Source organism: Rhineura floridana, chromosome 18 (genome assembly GCF_030035675.1).
Source record: "Rhineura floridana isolate rRhiFlo1 chromosome 18, rRhiFlo1.hap2, whole genome shotgun sequence".
NCBI classification, from domain to species: Eukaryota; Metazoa; Chordata; class Lepidosauria; order Squamata; family Rhineuridae; genus Rhineura; species Rhineura floridana.
This window is the reverse complement of record NC_084497.1, coordinates 5,437,328-5,460,997: the sequence shown is the minus strand read 5'-3', so window position 1 is coordinate 5,460,997 and position 23,670 is coordinate 5,437,328. Positions and strand designations below refer to the sequence as shown.

Below are 23,670 nucleotides of genomic sequence, written 5' to 3'. Positions count from 1 at the left end.
GGCCGTGGAGTCCAACCCTCCGCTCAAGGCAGGAATCCAAGTGAAAGGAAGGCTGGAAGGTGCCTGTCCAGTTGCCTCTTGAATGCCTGCCACTGCAACCACTAGGTCGCTGCTTCTGTTGGTGTTCTGCTCTAACAGTTAGGACTTTTTTTGGATGTCATGTTTTCCTGTTATGGTATTTGATGCTTCTTCGCTGCTAGTTCTGTTTTTGGGGAGGTGGGGTTTCTTTGTTTTTGAATGGTAAGACCCAATTCGTAATGTGATTATAAAAATGTGTATGTTAACATTTTGTTGGTTAACGTGAGCCACCAGGGAAAAATGCATTTCAAATGGAAGAAGAGAAGGTAAACGTTTTCCGCGGCTTTTCCCCAGATTTCCTTTTCCAAATAAAACAAGAGATGAGGTAGCATTGTTATTAATTGTGTTTTTTAATTGTCGTGGCAGCAGAAGTGCGGCCTCCGTCTTGTTGGAAGCTTTACAGAAGTGGGAGGCCCGTAAGATTTGGGCTAACTGTGCCAATGGCACGGTGTTAAAGAGAAGGTCAGTGTTTCTCTGTCTTTTTTGCAGAGCTCGCTTCTATGAGGGGTCTGAGCTGGTGGCAGACACAGGCGTGGTCCTTGACACAACGATGCGCGGTGGCCGCCTTGGCGTCTTCTGCTTCTCTCAGGAGAACATCATCTGGGCAAATCTGCGGTACCGCTGCAATGGTACGTAGAGTCCAGGGAGGGAGGGGGAGAGAAGGAGAGATGGGTAGTGGTCTTTCTTTGTCTCTCTCTCTACCCGTCAGTCTCTCTGTCTGTCTCTCTGTCTGTCTCTGTCTCTCTTTCTCTCTGTCTCTCCCTCTCTCTGTCTCTGTCTGTCTCTCTCCGTTTCTTTGTCTCTCTCTCCGTCTGTCTCTCTGTCTGTCTTTCTCTCTGTCTCTGTTTGTCTTTCTCTCTCTCTGTATGTCTGTCTGTGTGTCTTTCTGTCTGTCTGTCTTTCTCTCTCTCTCTCTGTATCTCTGTCTCTGTCTCTTTGTCTTTCTCTCTGTCTTTCTCTCTGTATCTCTGTCTCTCTCTGTCTGTCTTTCTCTCTGTTTGTCTCTCTCTCTCTGTCTTTCTCTCTGTCTTTCTGTCTGTATCTCTGTCTCTCTCTGTCTGTCTTTCTCTCTGTTTGTCTCTCTCTCTCTCTGTTCGTCTTTCTCTCTGTCTTTCTGTCTCTCTCTGTCTTTCTCTCTGTCTCTCTGCCTTTCTCTCTGTTTGTCTTCCTCTCTCTCTCTCTCTGTCTCTGTCTGTTTGTCTTTCTGTCTCTCTCTCTGTCCCCCTCTCTGTATCTCTTCACAGAGTTTCTGACACTCGTTCTTGCGTGGTGGAGTTCTGCTGGCACAAAACATATTGCCAGCAGGACAAGGAACTTTAAGCTAGTGCTGCATTGGAGACTGCATGGCTGACATGTGAGGTGGGATTTTTCAGGCATCAGCCGAGCCCTCCCCCTCTCTCCATAGAGAGAGAGACAGAGACAGAGAAACAGAGAGAGAGACAGAAAGAGAGACAGACAGACAGAAAGACAAACAGAGAGAGAGACAGAGATACAGAAAGAAAGACAAACAGAGAGAGAGACAGAAAGAAAGACAAAGAGACACAGACACAGACAGAGAGACAAACAGAGAAAGACAGAGAGAGACAGAAAGAAAGACAAACAGAGAGAGAGATACAGAGAGAGAGAGAGAAAGATAAACAGAGAGAGAGAGAGACAGAAAGACAGAGATACAGAGAAAGAGAGACAGAAAGACAGAGATGCAGAGAGAGAGACAGAAAGAGAGAAAGAGAGAGACAGAAAGACAAACAGACAGAGACAGACACAGAGAGAGATAGAGACAGAGACAGACAGGCAGAGAGACAGACAGACAGACAGAAAGAGGGACAGAGAGAGACAGACAGGTAGAGAGAGAGACAGAGAGAAAAAGAGACACAGAGAGAGAGACAAAGACAGAGAGGGAGAGAGGGACAGACAGAGAGAGGGAGAGAGACAGAGACAGACAGACTGACAGGTAGAGAGAGACAGAAAGACACAGGCAGAGAGAGAGACACACACACACAGAGAGAGAGAGAGAGAGAGAATGACAGAGAGAGACGGGTAGAGAGAGAGACAAAGAAAGACAGAGACAGACAGACAGACAGACAAACGAGAGAGACAGACAGAGAGAGAGACAGAGAGAGAGGGACAGACAGACACACACACACACAGAGAGACAGACAGACAGACAGAGAGAGACAGACAGAGACTGACGGGTAGAGAGAGAGAGACAAAGAAAGGCAGACATTTGGGTTGGATTCCTCTGTATGTGCAACACTTACCCTTGTGCTAGCGGACAGAGGACGCCGGGTGCAGCCCTCTGCGGCGATCCGTATTTCTAGTCCCAAGTCCTCCATTGCCAATACAGCCATCTCCATCTCTGCCCCGATTAGCAGATGTCGAGAGACGCTTTGCACGCTGTTTGGAAACAAGAGAAGCGTTTGAGGTTGGGTGGTTAAGGGTGTCAGTTTATCCGCAAACTCTCTTAATTCACTCCGGTTCCCTCTCGCTCGTCCAGACACTATTCCCGAGGACTACGAGTCTTACCGCAGCCAGCAAGACTAAGTGCCACCGCCCCCGCCTCGAAAGGATACTCAGCGCACTGCTTTTCACAATATATCAAACGACAAACTGCACCACAATGCCTCGCAGCGGCTGCCTTTGGGGCAGCCTTCCCCAACCTCTCCAGTAACTGTCCTCCGAAGCCTCCTTGGAATCACTCGCTGGCTCTGGGCAGAGATGCGCTGAAGCTTGGAAAACGTGCCCCGTTTCCAGTCATTCCAGAGGAGGCGCTTGAGAACACGGAGAAGGAAAAGCCAAGTCAAAAACAAGGAAATAAGTAGCCAAAGACTCCAGCAAGACCAAAGGGCTCGCCTACAGAGGGAGGCTGTTTCCTTCCATCCTGCCTCTACTGGGGGTGGTGGTTTTTTTGCATCAGGCCTGATGTCAAGATGCAACAGGAAGGGGGGCCTAGCCCTCCTCTCTTTCACTCTCAAAGAAAGAATGAACTGTGCCTCCAATTTTGACTACTGAGTTAATTATGTCTGGCCCACTCAAGAACCCATCAGTGTCCTGCAAAAAAAAGAAAAGAGCACTGCCTTTTGCAAGCAGAAAGCCCCCAGCATCTCGAGTTAAAAATGAGCAGGGAGCAGGTAATATGAAAGAGCTTCTCTGCCCAAGGTTCTGGAGAGCTCCTGCCAGTCAGAGCACAACGGCCATACGGCAGGCTTCCTATGCTAACACAGGGCCTTACACCTAGTCGCACGTTAATTCCTCCAGCTAAGGAATTAAAACGCTCACCTTCTTGGGGGGACAGACACAAAGAAAACCCTTTTTTTAAAAACAAAATGTATAGAAAATTTGGAGAATTAAATCACTTTGCCTACTGGTGGGAAGGCTCCGTTCATTGTCCGTTGATGTCTGCAAGGGAGGGTGCCTCTGAAGCAAAGGCGACAGCCGGCCACACCCAGGGGGTGGGAAAGAGGGGTGCAGCTGCAAAAAACACCCCCCCAAAAACAACACTGTTTACCCATCGCAAAAGAAACGTCGAATTAATAATTATTATTATTTCGAAAAGCAGAGCTGGGCAGCTACAATTTACTACAATTCATTTACAGATAATGCAAAGTTGCAAAGACAAAAAAAGCCTTTGCAGGGGGGTAAAAATTAGAAAATAACATACACAGAATTTTGCTGCTTTCTTTCATGTGAAGTCTGGTTCCCTTTAGAGGTTTGGAATGGCAGCTGCCATCAGCCCCACTCGGGGTCTGTTGACGCTGATGGAAGCAGAGCTATGCTGGCTGATGGCAGCTGCACCCCAAACGATCCGGAAGGCACCAAGCAGAGGAGGGAGGTGATCCGGCAAGGGCAGGAGGTCTGGGCGGAGGGTGTGTGTCTCCAACTGGGAGGGGGAGGGAGGGTACTGGCCATTGCCTGAAAAAGCCCACCCCCATTGTCAGTCCTGCAAAAGTGCAAATAGAAACGGGCGGCAGGAGACTGCAAGAGAATGAATGCACAAGGACGAACACACAAACGCTTCTAGCAGGTATTTTTCCACAGCTACAAAAACACCAGGAAATTAAGTCACTTTACCTACTGATGGGTGTTTGAAGGTAGGCGGCTCTGAAGCATCGGAGAGATTCAGGAAAACAACGTCGTCAGCTGGCTGGCTTGGGGGCGGGAAAGCGGGATGCATTAGCACAAAAACACAACCACCCTGTACCCATCACGAAGACACTTCCAATTAAGAATTGTTGTTATTCAGAAAAGCAGAGCTGGGCAGCCAGAGAGAAAAACAGCTGAACTTTATTACATTTCATTTACAAATAATGCAAAGTTACAAAGACAAAAAAGCCTTCACAGGAAAATAAACCAACGAACGAACAAAGAAAGAGATCGAAAAGAATGTACACAGAATTTTGCTGCTTCTTCACATCATTGTCATGTTCTTAAGTTTGCAAAAAGAAGGGGGAAACACGCGCACACGCTTACAAAGAAGCCACCTTCAGGGTTCCTTATTTTTTGCCAAGAAAAAAAGCCACAATAAACTAAGCTTCTATGTTCCAGAGTTCCTGTGCTGCTGCCCCAAAGCCTCTCCCCTCCCCCCGAGAAAACCTGTAGCTCAATGGTAGGATTTGCATATATCAGTAAAGTCATTCCACTAGTCCTCATGGTTTTAAAAAAAACCCTATAAAGAACTGGATGTTACACAGTCCAAAGATACAGAAAACTAAAGACTTCCCACCCTTTGATTTGCCCTCAAATATCAAGTTTGTGATACTTTTATGTGTTGAAGCTGCCTGTCTGTAAGAGAAGCTGCTGCAAACAGCTGAATTTGTAATATTCAGATAAACCCCTATTTCGGGTGTCCCGTAAGAAAGTTGGGGAAATAAAAGCCATTCTTTACCTCCCCTCGATGAAAACTAGGTATTAAAAGGCTAGCACCCTACAAGCTAGATCTAAGTACATTTTTACTTGCTAAGTTGCATTTCTGTTCTGGATGTCTCTAGTAATATAATCATTATAATATGGATAATTACGTAAAAAATGTGCAATTGCTCGTCCCCGTATAGAGTTAGAACTACTTAAGACCAAAAGGGGGAAATCTGCTTAAACACATCTTATTCCCCCCAAAAGAAAGGTTAGGGTTGTCCCCGCCGAAGGTCTACTTGGAGTAGACCCACTTAAATTAATGGACCTAAGTATGACTAGCATCGTATGTAAATTACGGTGTTCTGTTTCGTAACGACAGGGTGATTCCCCCCCTCCCCCCACAATTCATATTTGCAAAATATTCCCTTCTGAATGTTGCTATTTTAGGGGGTGATTGGGAACTCCTGTGCATGTGCAGAGATTCAGCAAGTGTCAGGCAGCAATATGTGAAAGTCACACCTCGGCCAATGAAGAACCGGATGGCTTCACAAAGCACACCCACACCCTGAAGAGGGATAGTTGTCCTTTCTCAACAAAAGAGTTTTTAAAAGGAATTTAATGAGTTGGCTTCTGCTAAGAGTTAATTTCTACGGGCTGGTTGGTTAGGATTTATCTAACATGAAGCATCGACACAGCACTGCAAATCTTGCCCCTTCAAGGAGTCCCCTGCAAAGATAAGCAGAGATCCTTGATACAGCCATCTCTCTTTTAAACAAAAATAATGCAGTTAGTCCGCACTGTCTTTTTTCTTTTTAAAGAGCAGCTTCAGAATGAAGGCTTTGAAACCAAGGAATTGTAATCTAGAACTTCCAGACCCAGGCTGGGGGCATCTGCATCAAAGACAGCACCCTGGCCTCAGCAACCCCCAAAATACTTCACCCTCCCATTCAATTGTGCAAAAACAATGGCCCTCCCCTCTTTCATTAAAACAAGTTATGTGTATACACACTAAATTTGATTGAATTCTACTTACAGTTTGTAGAATGGAGTGGCGGGGGGGAGTGAAAATGTCCTAACCCCCTTCTCCCCTTATTTGCAAAGAGGGAGAAGTACTTTGGCTGATCTGGATCCTCTACGCTTGCACTCCAAATAATCTCCCCTTGCCCAAATCAACTGAAGACGCGAAGCGTTCCACAAAAAGCATCCACTTCTCTGCTCGCTATTTCATCGGGATGGGAGGAAAGAGAATTAAGCTTATGCTGATCTCTACTGGGGAGAAAAGCCACGTGGATCCCCACCCACCCCAAAATGGCAGCATCAACCCCAGTACAGCCGCCAGCCTGCTCAAAGCAGGTGCGGAAGTCGCTCCCGGGCCTTCCTGGCCCTGCGTGCGCAGGGACCTCTCGCTCCGCAACTTGCACGCCAGACAGCTCTGGACGGCAAAGATCAACAAAGGCGATCAGCAAAGATCAACAAGCCCAGTGCAGCCACTGCCGTGCCCTCTCATCCTAAGAGCAAGCCACCTCTGTCAGCCAAAGGACCCTCTTCCTTGCGCATTTCCCCCCCAGAGGGCAGCTGTGCGCATGAGGTTTCCGTGGCCACTGTGTCCTCTCAGGAAGAGAAGCCGGTTGCAAGCCCTTAGCCCTTGGTCATTGCACCAGGGGGTGGGGGTGACGGGAGACACAGAGAGAAGGAAGAAAATCAGGGGAAAACAAGTAACACATTAAAATAACGACTGGCCTAAAATCATCCTACAGACGACGACTTGCTCGTGGGTAAGGGGACACTCAGCTAATACAGCCTTTGCTCAGAAAGCATGCTTAGATACCAACAGCAATTAGACATTTTTGCTTTGTATTTATTTTTTTAAAAAAAGCAACCCAAAGGCATTAATTCCCAAACTTCCGCCACCTTGGGAGGTCTCTGAAAAAAGTCAGCGCGGACCCACCCTCCTCTTCACGCCTTCCTTTAAACACAGTAGAAACTGGCCAAGCCCACATTTATTTTTAATATCTATATATATATTTATATATCTACACGCATCTCACCCTCCCCAAAACCATAAAGTAAAATAAATACAACAGAAAGCGCAAACAGATCCAGAGATGTAGTGTTGCTTTTTAATCTTCCACGCCCTAGTCACAATTCCACACAAACAAGATTTAAAAACAAAGGTCAAAATGGTTTATGAAACGCCATCCGACATCACGGTGCCCGTTTAGGGGAGTGAAATGCAGATTCTTTTTGCCCGCTGGCACATAAATACACAACTAAAAGAAGACAAAGTCAGAACACAAAAGACACACTTCATTTTTTGATTTTTCCCTTTTTTAAAAAAGAATGCATACATAAATATTAAATTGCTCTTTCACAAATGTTTTCACAGTGGCAAGGGAGTTGGGTGTTGTTGTTTTAAAAAAAATGAAAGCGCCTTCATTATGTAAAAGCATGGAGTTGATTTTTTTGAGGGGTGTGTGTAGGTAGCCCTCTTTCTGATCTCCTAAGAAGAGAGGAGCATCTTCCCAGCTCCAGAACAGTTTGAAAACGGCTGCCTTAAATGATGGGGGGGGGGGAGCGAGGGAATGATGAAATCAGGCCACAAGCCAAATATCAAAAGCATCTTCATTTAAAAAACATTTTAAAAAAGCTCAGCCTTTTGGCTTGACGAAAGCAGTTAAAACCCGAAAAATACCTGCCCATGCAACAGCGGGCTTTTCCAGGAGCCCAACAAGACGTTTGCTCGCGTGCAGAAAGCGGCAGCGATAACTAAGAGGCGGCTTCCCTTGCAGCATGCAACTGTCAGCGGTAACCTCAAGCTTGGCCTTTTGCAGGGAGGGGGGCTGGATCTGACCATGGCTCTCCCCTCAAAGTCGAGCGTCACCAGGAGCGACATCTGCACAGCCAACAAGCATCCAAACATAAGGACTCCAGTCCTGCTTATGGGGAGTGGAGGAGGATGCCAAATTGGGACGCCTGGTTGGCCGCTGTTTCTTTTATTTGAAAGATTGGCACCCTATTCGAGGACCTCGCTGCCCTGCTGCCAAAAAAGCGGACAGGAAATTAAACCACCTCTTCTGACGCCCCTGTTGGTCTCCAACAGCCACATGCCACTAAAACCAGGGCCCTCCTAAACAGGCAAACCCCCCCTAAAAAACAGAACTGGTAAGGGGGTGAGGTCCGTTGGGCTTTGGGTATTCTAGGGCAGGCGTGGGGAACCTTTGGCCCTCCAGCAGCGGCTGAACTATAACTCCCATCAGCCTCAAAGCAAGCAGGACCAACGGCCAGGGAAGACGAGAGTTGCTAGGTCAGCCACGTCTGGAGGGCCAAAGGTTCCCCGCACCTGCTCTCAAGAAAGAAGAGGGGAAGGCAAAAGGGATTCTGCATATGCTCAGGAATGCTCTTCCACGCAGCTTGCAGGGATGGAAATGAAGGGCCCCCCGTGATGATAATAATGTAATTTACATGACACTTAATGCCAAAACAGGCTTCCATTTTCAGAAACCAACAGCGGAGGCTCTTGGGGGCCATGGTTTGGTTTTTCAACAGTCCTGCATTAAAGGAATCGGTTCTGTGGAGGTTTTCCAAGAGATCCTTTAAAAAAATATATATATATATTACAGGACACTCCAAACCTGGAGAACGAGGTTAGCTGGTGTCCCCCACCACGGGGCCAGCTCTCGGACTCCAACAGGCCAGCAGTCTCTCTAGAACCCAGCAGTGCAGCTTCAGGTGGCAGACTAGAATCAGCAATGAAATGAGAGCCTACTGGCTCCTCAAGGCAGCCCGTAGCCCGCTGGGCTGAGAAGCCGCAGTACCTCTCCAGGCCTCCTCTGGTGGCTGGGGCTGAGGGGAGGTGGGAGTCCAAAGCAGGCGGGGAGCGCACCAAGGAAAAGGCTGGCACAGACTTGACAAGAAAGCTGTGCTTGCTTCCACACTTGGAACTTTCCCCACACTCCTGCCAAACTGTGCTCCATACTGAGCGGGTCCGGCTTACAGAGTCCTGTGTCTCCTGCCACATGACCACGCTCTTGTAACAGACGGATACGAAAGCCACTCCGTTTTTGAACAAGGTGGACCTTCTCTCTCCTTGCTGACAAAAACCATTTCCCCTCTCCTGAAATAGAAACATGATGGGCAGGATCCAGAATGGCAGGGCAAAGTTTAGGGCTTCTAGATCCTCCTTCCAACCCCTTTCAGTAAGTTGAGAGGTTCTCTGCATCAGGTTCTGAAGTAGCCAGGGCATGGCATTCAGGCAGCTCATGTTCCTGGTCCTCATTACAGAACTGGGAGTGAGGGGCAGGATGGAAGACCCCACATGATTTTAAAAAGGGGGGGGGAAGGAACAGAAACTAAGGTGCATAGAGAAAGAGAGAATGTTAGTAATCGTGCCAAAATTACTGCCTGGATTCTCAACTTGTTAAATAAAAAAAACCAACACTGCCCCCACTGGGGAGGGAGACGAAACACCTCTGCCTACATCTTCGGTTTATATCTTGATTTACGATTCTGCCATCTTTAGCCCTCTATTTTCGGCAAAAAAACAAAACCTACCAGCAAAAAGCCAGAGAGAGTTAAAGAGTATTTCTTCAAAGCAAGTGGTCCCTAACCCGCAGCGACCCCGAAACAAATTGCATTCAGAAAAGGTTTTTGTGTGTGTATATTAAGGCCAGTTTTGTAAAATGACTTGAGTACACAGGCCCTCCTATGTGCATGGGGAGTTTTAAAAAGGGGGGGGAGAGAGAGCATTTTATATCTCCCTATGACACGACCCAGTTCAAGAGCTACGGATCTTCCCCCATCTTTTAAATGTTGCACCCCTGCCCCCAAATAACAGATCAAAAGACTGAAAAGGGTTTCAACACACACACAAGATCTGGGGCGATACCACTGCACGAGAGCTGAACCGACACATTTTAACAGCCCCTGCCTTGATCGTAACTTTGGCCAACGTCTGAAGCAAAAGAATCCCTCTCGTTTGTATTGAAGGGATCCCTCCTCTTCTGTTATGAGAAGAAGGCACAACTAACTTGAAATAAGTAGACCATATTGCAAGTGATCAGAGGCGACCAGGCTAAAATACTGATAAGGGTTATACAAAATGGAAAGAGGTGGTGATGGTGGGGGAATTGCTGCATCAAAAGCACTGAATGCAGAAAGCATACAAGACTGTACACATACTCAAAAAAAAAAATCCATCTCATTTTAGAGTGCAAAAAGAAAGTCATAAAACCGATGGCACACTCACAACATAATGTGAACGCAAAGTCCGAACCGGATTCCCTGGCGACACGCACAGACACGGCGATCCGGCTGAAAGAAGGGTGCATGAGGCATTCAGGAGGGCGGAGATGTCAGGACTCGAACGCAGCACCTGCCCATCAAAACAAGACCGCAGGGAGGTAAACTACACCAGCCACAATAGCGTCTTGAAACTTAACCCAAGACTCCACTCTCCCAGGTCTGAAGGCATCACTCAGCCAGTCCTGGGCTTAGGATTCACGTTTCAGCAGAGGGCTCTTCACGGACTTGATGGGCTCATGGGCCCCTTCCAACTCTACTATTCTATGATTCTACTGGTGACTGAGACAAATTTGTGAGCTGGTCAGGGGAGCTTGGGAGAGAGACGGGGGGGACCTACCAGAAGCATTTAAACTTAATGAATTGTGCCCCCCTCAGAGGACTTTACAGTCCCAGATAAGGTCCCAAGGACCCACACGCAACCCCAGGGCGACCACCATGGGATTTGAGGGCTCAGACTGGAAGATTAAACATGCTTGGATCAGTCCATAAAAGGTGTTCCAGGCCTGTGAAAGGAGCCACACACCCCTTCCCACTTACGCCAAAACTTCTCTGTTGACTTTATGGAGTTAGGGAAAGAGACAACAAGCAGGTAGAGAGAGAGAGAGACAGTGTGTATTTAAGTAAAAGTCAAGGTGTCCCCCTGGAGGATTCCCCCTCCCCTAATCAGCTTGGAACCCCTCGAATTCTACCACCGTAACCCTGACCAGCCAAGGCCGACTGGATTCTGCTCATTGCTCCGCTAGCCAGACCCTTCATGCACACAAGAGATTGTACTTTTACATACTGGACGAGAACGACCTTTTCCATGCAGAAAGAAAAAGACTGCGCATTGGAAAGAACAACACTCCCACAAATGCTCGACCCACAGGAAAAAAACTGCAGCTCATTCCTTCTAAGACCCCAGAAATGAAGTTGCCCCTTCCTCTTCCAGTCGCACCCACCCTTGGCAAAACCAAAAATGGATTTAAAAAAAAAACCATTGTGGAGAGGAATTAGGCAGCCCATACAAAAAAATCCCTGGGCAGCGTTGCCAAAAGAGACGTTTCTGCAACTGTTGAGGGCGCAGGCGGATGAGCTAACAGGCAGCCATGGAATTCTGGACAACGGTCAAGGAAATCGGTCAGCAAAAAAACCATTTGCCCCCTGCTTCAATACCAAGAATCTACCGCAGGAAATTATCCCTTACTCCTCTGTCATCGCCCCACCGTTTTCATTAGGGACAGCAGCAATATTAGCTTGAGAATTCACGGGTGGGGGGTGTCAATGTCCATCAGGCAGTCCTTTGCCCCCGAGAAAAGCCCCCCCTTTTCACACAGAGGTGGCTGCTTCCGTAACAGAAACCAGAGACTTGGTGGCTTTACGGACAGAAAAGTAATAAAAAAAACCTGTTTACCTTCTAGACAATGCTGTCCTGCCACCGAGGGCGGGCGGGAAGGAAGGAGGGGGGAGAGAAATCTCAGCCTTCTCTGCTGCCCTCCCCCCAGACAGAAAGACAAACTTGTTTAGTGCAAAGGATAAAAAGGACCGACCGCTGGAGAACTTTGGTGACAAGCAGAGAGGGAGGAAAGGGAAAGGGGCAAGAGGGGCTCATGGAAAAACATCCTCCTCTGCCAACCGACGGGAAGGTGACGTGCAAAGAGGGGTAAAGACCGGGGGGGGGCAGCCGCTCTGCAAGTGTAAAACAAGCGCTGCTAAATTGGGCACGGCTCTCGGTAACTCCGGATCGGCTGCGACAAAGCCAAGGCAGGCAGGCCCCTTTCCTCACTCTGAGTGCCGTGCACATTCTGGGACTCGGAACCTTTTTTTTCCTTTTTGCATGCGTGCGCTCGCGCTCTCTCCGCAATGCGCCCTCTTCCCTTCCCCCCCCCACTACAGGCGGTCCATCCGGAAAGTGTCCTCTGTGGCGGGGTCGGCAAGGACCATGTCAGGGTCGTTGAGCATGTGGAGCCCGTCCAAGGTCAAGGGGTCGATTTTGAGTTCGTCCAGAGGGAACTGGGAATCCGAGTCGAAGCTGACGTCACCCACCCCGGCCAGAGAGCTGGTCAGGTCCTTCGACAGGCTGGGAGGCGATTCCCCGGTCACTGGAGGAGAGACAGGAGAAGGGAGAGAGAGACAGACAACACCTTGGGTCAGGCTCAACCTGAGTTCCCTTTCAACCGGAGGAACTCTCTCTGACACACTAAAAAAATCTACCGAACGTTAACAACGCAGGAAGGCACCCCATACTGAGGTCAGTCCCTGGGCCCATCTAGCTCAGTACTGTCTCTACACTGACTGGCAGCTGGCCATTCCCAGCTCTACCTGGATTGAACCTGGGACCTTGGGAGAAGGAGGCCGCCCTCCCTCTTCTCCTCCTTTCGGCAACTCGGATGCCTCCAAGCTTGATTTCCGTTCAAGCTGGCAACGGGATTAAAAGGCTCCCTTTGCCCGGGTCTGGCCTCTGACAGAAGGAAGGGAGTCAGTGGCAAGCTGGCAATGGGATTAAAAGGCTCCCTTTGCCCGGGTCTGGCCTCTGACGGAAGGAAGGGAGTCAGTGCTGCTCTGCTCAAAACATAGCCCAACTGGAAAGGAGAGTTGCCGGCCAGGGCTATTAAGTCCCTCGGTGGCTCGGGGTGGCCCTCAGTTCCAAACGCTGGCAATGCTAGGGGGAGCCAGCTGTGGTACCCTCCGGATGATGTCGACCCAACAACTCCCAGTGGCTAGCAGGCCCAGCGATCCGGGATGACGATGGCAGTCAGGAGTCCAGCATTTGGAGAGCTGCCCCCAGGCTATGTACTGTGAGAAGAATACCTGGCCCCTTTTGTCAGTCGTAAAACCTGCATTCCACTGGACGGCCCACAAGTCTGTTTGAAACTACCTCTTTTCGCATTGCAGAGTTGGAAAGGAGGCCTTGGAGGCTATCTAGACCAACCCGCTGCTTGGGGCAGAAAATCCAGAGATGGCTCAACCCCAACAGGTCCCCCCTCCTGCGGTTTCCAGCAACTGGAATTCGTTGCTCTCTTCTAGGGATCCGAAGAGGACTGTCGGTCTTTCATTGGCAGTCTCTCTTTTTGGCTTGCCTCCCCGCAGAAGCAACGAAGGCTGGTCCATTAAGGTGCATGGGGCACTGTCCCACCAACCTCACCCTGCCCTCAGCTCGCCCCCGCCTGCCAGCCTTCCTAATTGCCACCAGGGTCTCAGCCTCCGCCTCCTCCGCCTTACGTCTCAGCGTTGCCCCTTATAGAACTCGGCAGAGAAGAGAACGGGGGGGGGGGGGAACTCGGAATGGACTGCCTCTGCCTACCGTTGGGCTCCCTGCCTTCCCCTGCACCAGGCCTGAGGGGCACCAGCCCCAGGCGGCCGGAGGGTGGCGATCCCTGCCCGCTTCCTGCCCCCCCCTCTCCCGAAGGAGCCGAAGCCCACAGCTGGGGAGCCACCTGTGAGGATGATGTTTGGGATGTTCCCGTGGCTGGCGTAGCTGAGCTGCTGGGTGTCCTGGAGGCTCCCATGGCTGCCGGTGAGCCCCATCATGGCCGCCTGGGAGTAGTTGAGGGTGGAGCACGGGCTGTAGAGGCTGCTGGAGCTGATGGCGTTCTCAATCATGTTGAATTGCTCAAGCTGAAGGAAGGAATCCTGAAGGTAAGAGCTTCGTAACAGAGCCGTGCTGGACCGGGCCAGAGGGCCCTCCCTCGCGCCACACCCCGCTTCTTCAAACAAGAGGACTCTAGGCGGGAGTGAGGGTAACCGCCCTTCCCTTCCTGCTCCCCAGAAGCTAGAATTCAAGGGGTAGACTGCCTCCAACCAGGGGAGGCTCCATTTTGTGACTGTGGCCGAGGGTAACATTTTATTTGGCCACCCAACAATCAAGGCGCTCTGGGCCACGAAGAGGTCAAACAAGCTTATTGTATTTATTTTAAAATCCAAGTAAAGTAGCCTTTGCCAACCTAGCGCCCCCCAGATGGTTTGGACTGCACGGCCTGGCAGGGGGCTGATGGGAGCTGTAGTCAGAGGAACAGAGAAACCTGCCTTACACTGAATCTTAGGGATGGCCCCGTCGCTCAGTGGGCAGAGCTCCTGCCTCACAAGCAGATTACAAGCAGCAAGGTTCAATCCCTCAGTGGCATCGCCGGGTAGGCCTGGGAATGCTGCCAGCCAATGTCGACAACACTTGAGATCAGACTCAACAGAAGGCAGCTTCCTAGATTCCTACTGTCTACACTGACTGACAGCGGGTGTTGGAAGTGGGGCAAGAGCAACTCCTGTTTGGTTCTTTTGTTTAAGCTCTAGAAGGGAGATAGAGCGAGGGTCCTCCAGATGGAGAGGCTTGTTTCCCTTTACCTGTGATGCTCTGACTGACTTCATTATGTCGCTAGACTGTGACGCCTTTAGGGAAGCTTACCTGCCCATCCTCCTGCCGGCCTTTCCACTCCTTTGTCCGGGAGAGAGGAGACATCCCTTTGTCTCTGCTCTCTCCAAGCATGGGGCCAACTCCTACACCTGGGCGTTACGCCTCCAACTTAGCTAGCTAGTTAGAACTAGGTTTGCTTTCCTATCTACTATGTATCTCTATCAATAAAGCAGCTTTTCTTATTTTCCTAAGTGATGCTGATGCAGGGTAAAAGCCTGCTTTCTTAGGTAAACGCACACACACGCTGGCACACTCACATTTCAACATCTGCTGTTACTCTGCTGTGGTGTTGCTTTAAACGAAATTAAGCACACAAATTGCAAACAGCGCAACAGTGGCTCGCTGGAGCTCCAGGCCAGGGGGAGGCCTCCCCCAGCCTTACCTGCAGATGCCGCCGGGGACTGAACGCGAGACCTTCTGCATGCAAGGCAAAGGCTCTGCCACTGAGCCCTTCCCAAACATTGAGGGCGCCTGGTTGGCAAAGGGTGCAATCAAGTTGGGCTTGGGGGTTCCAAGAGCCTTCTGATATTTCATTCTGGGGATTACTGGAGCCTGTAAGGGGGGGTGGAGAAACAGAAGACGCTCTCACCTGATGGGACAAAGCATTTGCCTGCCTGGCCGTCATCTGCTGGTCGTAACAATCCCCAAAGACGCTCCCCAGGATGGACGTTTGCTGGAAAGAGAAGGAAGGAGGGATCAGCACGGAGAAGAGCCACTCACCTCTTTCTGCTGAAACTTGGAGGTGATCGAGGGCCCCTGCCGTTCAGCATGCTGAACGGCGCTTTTCTAGGCTTTTCTCACCAGCTTGGTAAAACCCCGCCGGCGAGAGGTTATTTATTTACTGCACTTGTATACCGCCCCATAGCCGAAGCTCTCTGGGCGGTTTACAGCAATCAAAAACATTAAAACAAATATACAATTTAAAACACGTATCTTAAAAGCAATTTAAAACACAATTTTAAAATTTAAAACAATATAAAAACAATTTAAAGCACATGCTAAAATGCCTGGGAGAAGAGGAAAGTCTTGACCTGGCGCCGAAAAGATAACAGTGTTGGCGCCAGGCGCGTCTCGTCAAAATCATTCCATAATTTGGTTACCAACTAGCCCCGGCATGGTGAACGCAAATGAAGATGATAATCTGGAGGAGGAGGAGGAGGAGGAGGAGGAGGAGGAGGAGGAAAGCGGGGAGAGAATGGTAACCCCCTGCACTTTCCCTGGAGATCAAGCCTGCACCACTGCACCAGACACACAGAGACTGGGAAGTGGGGCGAGGGTGGGGTGGAGAGACCAAAAAACACAAGACACAAAAGTAGCTCACGCAGGTTTGAAGAAACACTTCTCTTATTAAATTTTAAGCAATGCCCCCCACCAGGGTTGCGTGAGGAAAAGGCATGGCGAGACGTCAACTTAACGAAATCGTCTACAAATGCGGCACCTGACGAACATGACTGCATGCTGATGGAGATACAGAAATCACTAAATGCCACGCAACGCTGAAGTAGCCAGTTCGCTTCTGCGCCCAGTTCAAGGTGCTCGCATGAGTGTTTAAAGCCCTAAGCGACTTTGGTCCCAAATATCTGAGACCGCCTCCTTCCCTACAGACCCTCTCGGGGGTTGAGATCGGGAGCAGGGGCCCTCAGAAATGTGGGGTGGTGGTGGCCAGGACAGGGCCTTCTCTGTGGCAGCCCCTAAGCTGTGGAACTCCCCATCCGTGTGCGCCTGGCAACTACACTGTACAATGTTAGGCAAATGCTGAAGATGTACCTCTTGACCCTGGCCTTTGACACCTGAGATGTATATTTCTAAGACCCACCCTATTTTCTGTGATGTTGTTTAGGTTAACTGTTTTAAATTATGTGTTTTAAAATTGTTAGAAGCCACCCTGGGACCTCTTGGTGAAGGGCGGGTAACATATAATCACAATATAGTATCAGCAATGAATAGTCCTACTCAGAGGAGACCCACTGAAATGAACGACTCTAACTTAGTCATGCCTGTTAACGTCAATTGAGTCTCCTCTGAGAAGGGCCAGCATTGAACCCCACCCATTATATTGTAGATATATGTTCCTTTATAAGGTTTTCCAAAGCAGCGCATGCAACACTGCATTCTGAAATAATATTACTGCCGCCCGTCCACACCATCGCAAAGCTCAAGCGACCCAAAATTCAAAGGCAGCAAGGGCCGGGATTATCAGCAACACTGCTGCGTTGCACGGACTACAAATCAAGCTAACGTTGTTAGGACCTCAAGAGGCACTTTGAAACAAAAAAACACTGCGGAATACAGAGGAGAATCAGGCCTTGTGATCCAAATGAAGGGCGGGGGGTGTGCACAAGAGGCACTTCGCTCCCCGCAAGACGGCATCCAAATTTATTTATGGTCCTTAATTACATTACAGGGATGTTTTATCTTCTAGGAAAAAAGTGCGCGTCTCCTGTTTCTGCCCGATAATGCTGAGGTCTGTAGACTGTTTCTAAGCACAGAAGGGGAGGAGGGGGAGGGAAAGACCTTTCATTTGCTTCAGGGCTAATGCACTTCCCCGCCAACCGCAAACGGCAAAACCTACAGTATACTTCAGAGCCACAGGCGATATCAAAAGTTTACAGGTCCATCTGTGACACCGGATATATTTTTAACACTCCGCCGCAGAGCAAGGATTGAACTACAACAGCCTTGGTTGGCATCTTACGCCCTGCTTTTGTCAGGCGCCTTGGTGGGCTTTTTGGAGAGAGTTATCAAACGGCCTTTCCTCAGATTTTGCGGGGCGAAGAAATGGCTGCATCCCATAAACTCTTCCCGCATCCATGCCTGCTGAAGAGGAGCCACCCCACAAAGATGCAGTGAGGCTGGGAAGGAGGACATTGATTATCCCTCGGGTGGGTCAAGGACATCGGAAGAGCCTGTTAGATCAGGCCAAAGGGGGCCCATCGAGGCAAGCACCCTGTTCTCTTCTGGTGGGCCACTGTGAGGAGTCCATGAGCAAGTAGGACCTGAGTGCAAAAGCAACTCTCCCCTCCTGCGGCTGCCAGCAACTGGTATTTTCCCAGGGGCTTCGGATTGTCAACATCGCAACCGGAGTTTCCAAGCTAGCTCGCTTCCAAACGTCCTTCTTCCAAGGATCTGTTTCCTTACTGATGTTCTCATGGGGAACCATGGGGCAAGGCCTCCGGACCCTCACTCTTGCCCCAGTTCAGCCAAGAGCCTCAACTAGGCTAGACGGGGGGTGGGCGCGAGGGACACTGGGGTCTACCGGTGGATCTTTGGGTGGATTTGCGGCAGGTGGGCTTCTGACTCCCAACTGCGTGAACTGCAAGAGGAGGGGATTTTTGCGGGTGGGGAGAAGTGAGAGCTCAGTTCTGGGGCTGAAATATACACCCCTGCTCAAAAACATGGGACGTTGCCTTAAACTGAGTCCACGGTCCATCCAGCTCAGCACTGTCGACACTGACTGTCAGCGGCACTCTAGGGTTTCATGCAGGAAGTCCCTCCCAGCTCAACAAGGAGATGCCACTGGGGATTGAACTTGGGACCTACTGCCTGCAAAACAGGTGCTCTGCCACTGAGCCACGGTGCTTCACAAAAAAGCGGCACCCTGGTCCATCTCACCACAGCACAGGGTACCTGGCTCTGAGGGTGGGGGCCATCGGGGCCTAGTAAAAACAGCCAGCCAACCAAGCTGATTCCAAAAGCCTGCCCCTGCACTCGAGCACAGCCAAGACAGATCACTGGCTCCCCAGAACATCATTTGAGACTCACTGCCCTAACCTTGCCTGCTTGGTTGTTATAATCTGGTCTCCTCATCACTGCCTCACGAGGCTATTATAAAATATTCTAATTTTATTACCGTGCCGCAGTGCAAGGCCATGCAATCAGCGGATGTGCAAGGAGAGACACAGATATAGATGTATTTAAAAATCCCCGCCCCTGGAGAATCCTTAACCATGCTGTTTCTAATAACTTTGCCAGCACCCAAACCGCTGTTTCAGCACTCTGGAATCCAAGATCCGCTGGCTGCAGAAGCTCCCCGATTGATTGATTTACTTATTTAAAAAGGCTCTCCAATCTAGTGGCCAGTCTCCTTTAATGCAGGGAAGGGGGAACTCTGCTCTGTCAACACTTTGCGCTCTTCCATTAAGTAAATGGCTGAGCATCGCTGCAAGGACGACAGCAGGGGCGACAGGCGTTGCGTCGGAAGGGACCGGCGTCAGCTGGGAAAGCAGCTCCGCCCTTTATGTGCCCTGAGCAACCTGAGAAGGGCGCGATACAAATAGCTGAATAACTACAAAGCGATTAGCAACGGGTGTAATATAGTCCTGAAGCAGCTCTAAAGGGCCTCCGGCATTCCCCCTGGCCTGCATTTCAGTGTGGCAAAAGCTTTGCTTGCAGTTTGGTTTTCCCCGCGTGAACCTATCCGGATGATAAAGGCTACTCCAAGGACCCCCAGCCTACTGAAGCAAGGCAGATAGAGACTGGGAGAGGGCGAGAGTCAAGGCCTTTCGCTTGTCTCCCCCCCCCCCAAAAAAAAAATTCCAGAAAAAGGTTTTTATGTTGGCGTTTTATCACTCTCCTGCGTTCCTTGCTCTTAAATCGCTCCACGTTGTCTGCTGTGGCTGGGGATAGATCTCCTCTCCACAGAGAACATTAAGGCCCTGCCGGCAGATAGACTAGCACCGGCAGGCAAGTCAGAAACCCAGAAGCTGGGCACGAAGGGGAAAACAGTCCTCCCCCACTGTCTGCCTCCACAGCCTGACAATCGGCGGTAGACTGTCTCAGGAAATGGGGGCTCTGTTTTGCTACAATGTCTAACACCCACAGGTAGACCATCTCTTCTTCCACCAGTTTGTTTTGGCGAAGCAAGTGATACTCAAAGGTATACCACTCCTGAACAGGGAGGCTCTGTTTAGTTAACATGGTTAAGAGCCACTGATTAGTCTTTGCCCCCTGTGAAAACTGAGGGTTGTACACAACTTTTGACTTACTCAGAGTAGACCCTACTGAAATTAACAGACAGGGCTAACTTTGGCATGTTAGTTTCAATGGGCCTACTCTGAGTGAAACTGACCCTGATTTCTTTATTTAATTTAAAAAGGCTCTCCAGTCTAGCCGCCAGGGTGGACACTGTGGCTCTCCAGATCTTGTGGGACTACAACTCCCATCATCCCTAGCCTGGCTATAATGGCTGCAGAGGCTGATGGGAATTATAGTCTAGCAATATCCTGGAGGGCCACAGGATAGCCAGCCCTGATTTAATTGCATCAGGTGACAAAGTGCTTCCTTTTCGTCCATAAGAACATACTATCAAGCCGCTTAGCCCAGACTTTGCCAACCTGGCACCCTCCAAATGTTTTGGAGTACACAACCCCTATCCCACCCAGTCAGGACAGCCATTTTGGACCACAATTCCCAGCCAGGGCGGCCATTCTGGACTACAACTCCCAGCCAGAGCAGCCATTCTCAACTACAACTCCCAGCCAGGGGGCCAGGTTGCCGAATGCTGGCCTGGCCCTTTCTACGCATCTTACCATTTTGTCTTCATAATTAAAACAAAACAAAAATTAAAAGAGAGGGGCGCAGTCAAAGACACACAAAACCGGTGGGCGATGGAAAATTAAGACGGGGGGAGGGAAACAGGGAAAGTGTGCGGGGGGGGGGACCAACAAAGAGAAGCAGCACAGAAACGAGAGGGCTTCGACAGTACACACACACGGTGGTCCCTTACTTGAGGGGAGCTGCCTGGAGAGAAAGCTTGATTGGAGACAGGAGAGGTGGGAGACTGGTTGGCCGGGGAACCAGCATGGTTGCGGTACTGCTGGAGTGATCCCTACAGGAGGACACAGCGTTAAAGAGAGAGAGAGAACGAGGCACCGGGGTTGGGGGGCTTGGAGAGAGAAACGAGGAAACGGAGGCGAAGTCACAGGCTTCTTTTGTGAGTCAGAGAGAGAGGGAATGGATGAGATGGAAGACAACCCCTTGAGGAACCCGGCACGTTTCAGCCAGGACCAGTTCAACAATGCTGAGTGTAAATGGTCTTCCAAATACGACCACTCGTTTGATGGACTGGGGGAAAAAAGGCATCAAGACAACACAGGCTGGTTTTTATGGCCGATCCGTTTCCCATCGAGGGATTTGCCCTTGCTGGCTTCTCAACACCCCCAAACAAAAACACCTGGAAGGGGGGAAACTCACTTTTAAATGTTCCCACGTTGCTCTTTACACCCCACTCTGAAAAATGCAACTGACCACTTCTTCACGGAAACACAGACAAATTTAGGGTGCTTTTCCCCCCTCTCGCGCCTAAGTCTACATTTGCAGGATTTGTGCTAACAAGGTGCTTTCTCCCCTGGCCTCTGCCCCCTGAGCCTTCAGAAGATGGAATTTTTAAAAAAAATGCAGCCTGGGGCGGATGCGTGTGCTGAAATTCCACACAAGAGCGGAGAGGGGAAAAAATGACACGGCATGAGGATCTTCGGGCGTCCCGAGTGCCTCTGCTTCAAAAGTTAAGAGCCTAGACCTCATTGTTGCAAAGGTATGCTTGGGAAAGCATGGGGGTTAAGTGCCTGTTGAGAAGGGGTTCCAGCCAAGCCAGGAACAGGGTCTTCCAACATCCCCAAGAGGAAAAGGAGCACAGCAAAGTTCTCAAGAACGGCTGCGGACCTTGGCACAATTTGGAAAGGTTGCAGAAGCCAGCTTCTGTCGCCCCCTAGGATCCCTCGCCCAGTTCAACACACACAAGCATTCTGCTTCATAATGCTAAAAATGTTTTTCTTTTTGCAAGAGCTCAAATCCGCAAAGATGAGAGGAAGGGAGGAGCAGAAGGGAGGGAGCCGCATGCACCCTCAACCCTCCGTGGAGCAGGTCCCGCACCCTCCGCAGTCAGGGAGGGCTTCAAAAAAGCTTGACTGGGGAACCTGCGGCCCTCCAGATGCCTGCTGAACTGCAACTCCCATCATCCTTGGCTATCGGCCATGCTTGCTGCCTGGGGACAACAGGAGTTGTCATTCAGCAACGAGTGGAAGGCCAAAGGTTCCCCACTTTGGCTTAAAGGAAAGTTCAAGTGTGACTGGTGAACCACCAACCCTCTGTCGGGGACTCCGAGGCTTAAACCAGGACCTCCCCCAGCCTTCGCCATGTTGGTGCCCTCCAAATGTTTTCGACCACAACTCCTAACTGCCCCAGCCGGCATGCCTATAGGATGCTGAGGATGATGGGAGCTGTAGTCCAAAAGATCTGGAGGGCACCAGACTGGCAAAGGCCGAGGCCAGGGGAAAGGGTGATGTTGAAACAAAGGTTATGGCAGGCAACCATCTGGGCGATCAACCCAACTCTTGAGGACTCTACAAACGGAAAAGTATACAGGAGACGCTGGGAGGCACCTTCCACCTTAAAACCGTATCGAAGGCCTGTTTAGGGGAAAACCCAGCTCCCAACTAAGACCCCTGGGAACGATAGCTCTTCCTAAAGGCTGGACTCCTGAAGACACACCCCCTTTGGAGAGGTCTCCACAGCACCTGCAGAACTAGAGGTTGCTGGGGGGGGGAAGAGGAGGTAGTCAACTCGCCTCAGCCCCCTGGCATGGTAGCTGCCCCCCCCTTGGGGGGCTTCCTCCCCCCCTCCCTCGGCTTACCGAACTGATGTCTATCCCCATGGACGTCTGGGTTTGGCTGCCCGGAGGAGACTGCGGGATGGTGGACGGGACGGAGAGCGGGGGCAGCTGCACGCCGCGCTGCAAGCCGGACGTCTGCATCAGAGAGGCGTTGGGAGGGAGGGCGCTGGCCACCTGGGTCTGAGGCTGCTGCGGGCTTGTCTGGGTGAAGAACGAATAGGGCGGGAGCTGCTGCTCCAGGGAAAGTGCGTCCATGGCCACGGCCTAGAGAGAGAGAGGACAGGAGCGGGCGTGAGGCTGGCTGCAGGGTGGCCACCACGTCCTCCTTCAGACGGCTCGACCCGCAGGTACAAAACACGGGAGGCCGCCTTGTACCGCCACTGGTCAATCTAGCTCTGCATCGCCGGCACTGCCTGGCAGCAGCTCTCTAGGGTTTCAGGCGGGGTTCTCTCCTAGCCCTATCCGGAGACGCCAGGGACTGAACCCTGCGTTTCCTGCCTGAAAGGCAGATGCTCGACTGGTGCGCTGCAGCTTCCCCCCGGGTGCCCTCCTCTGCATCTGCCCTGGAATTGTTTTGAAGATGTCCGGAAGGCGTTTCTCGGCGGGCTGCGCAAGGCGGCGAGGGGCTCCCCAGGAGAAACCCAAGCGAGGGCAGCGTCCAGGGTCAGTCGAAAGGCCAGAGGCTACCTCACAGCCAAGGGCGTCAGGGTCAGGCGCCAAGCAGTCTGTAAGGAATGCAGGTAAGGGGCGAGGCAAGGGACAGGTCCGGGGTCCACAGGTAACCTTTAGGCAGGGCAGGTGCACAGCCAGAGTAGAGGCATTGTTGCAGCAGCCTTTCCACCCAGCACTGGGGGCTTTATGCTGGAGCCGCTGAACTGCACCCCGAACCTCAGCTGACTCCCATGGATCACCTGCAGCCAGGCCTTTACTCCTGAGGAGCCCAGCCCTGTTGTCGGGCACTCCCACGGATGGGCCGGATCTCCACCTGGCGTCGGAGGCAACGTCTCTCCCTTGGGCTGTTCAGTCTTGGTGTCTGAGGCCAAACTTGCCCGGGGTGCTGACGGCCTGTCATTACAAGTTCCAGGCCGTTCTCCCTCATATGAAGCCTAAGCCAAGGATGGGTCCAAGACCGCAGCCTCCTGGCCTTCCTCTAACGAGGGCTCCTGTGACTGGGATATGACATTTTACCAGGTGGACAGCCAGTGGGGCGAAGCAATTAGGGTGTTGGGCTATGACCTGGGAGGCCAGGGTTCAAATCCCCCACTCAGCCATGACGCTCGCTGGGTGACCTTGGGGAACAGTCACTGTCTCGCTCAGCCTAACCTACCTCCCAGGGTTGTTGTGAGGATAAAATTGGGAGGGGGAGAATTATGCTTGTATGCTAGAGCTCCTTGGGGGAAAGGTGGGACAGAAATGTAAGGCAGGAAGGAATAAGAAATAAATTATC

The 23,670-nt window shown here is 50.8% G+C and overlaps 2 protein-coding genes across 15 annotated transcripts in view; one reads left to right on the top strand and one right to left on the bottom strand.

Annotated features, from left to right (window-relative positions):
- COMP (cartilage oligomeric matrix protein) overlaps positions 1 to 3,442 on the top strand; it is an 84,550-nt gene extending 81,108 nt beyond the window's left edge. Inside the window, exons 18-19 of the mRNA XM_061601877.1 lie at positions 568 to 707; positions 2,573 to 3,442. Of these exons, the coding sequence (XP_061457861.1) occupies positions 568 to 707; positions 2,573 to 2,619 (187 nt within the window). The 3' untranslated portion in view covers positions 2,620 to 3,442. The remainder of the gene's footprint in view (positions 1 to 567; positions 708 to 2,572) is intronic.
- The window catches only part of CRTC1 (CREB regulated transcription coactivator 1), a 60,014-nt gene continuing 36,753 nt past the window's right edge, over positions 410 to 23,670 (bottom strand). The window contains exons 10-15 of one of the 14 annotated variants that reach the window (XR_009759557.1): positions 22,245 to 22,487; positions 20,340 to 20,441; positions 15,204 to 15,287; positions 13,644 to 13,839; positions 10,172 to 12,308; positions 6,066 to 6,145 (exon numbers count right to left, since the gene is read on the bottom strand). Coding sequence is in view for 13 of the 14 variants with exons in the window: in XM_061601881.1 (XP_061457865.1) it covers positions 12,097 to 12,308; positions 13,644 to 13,839; positions 15,204 to 15,287; positions 20,340 to 20,441; positions 22,245 to 22,487 (837 nt within the window). In the remaining variant the exon portion in view is untranslated. The other 13 variants (XM_061601888.1, XM_061601885.1, XM_061601886.1 and 10 more) reach the window with 13 other exon arrangements.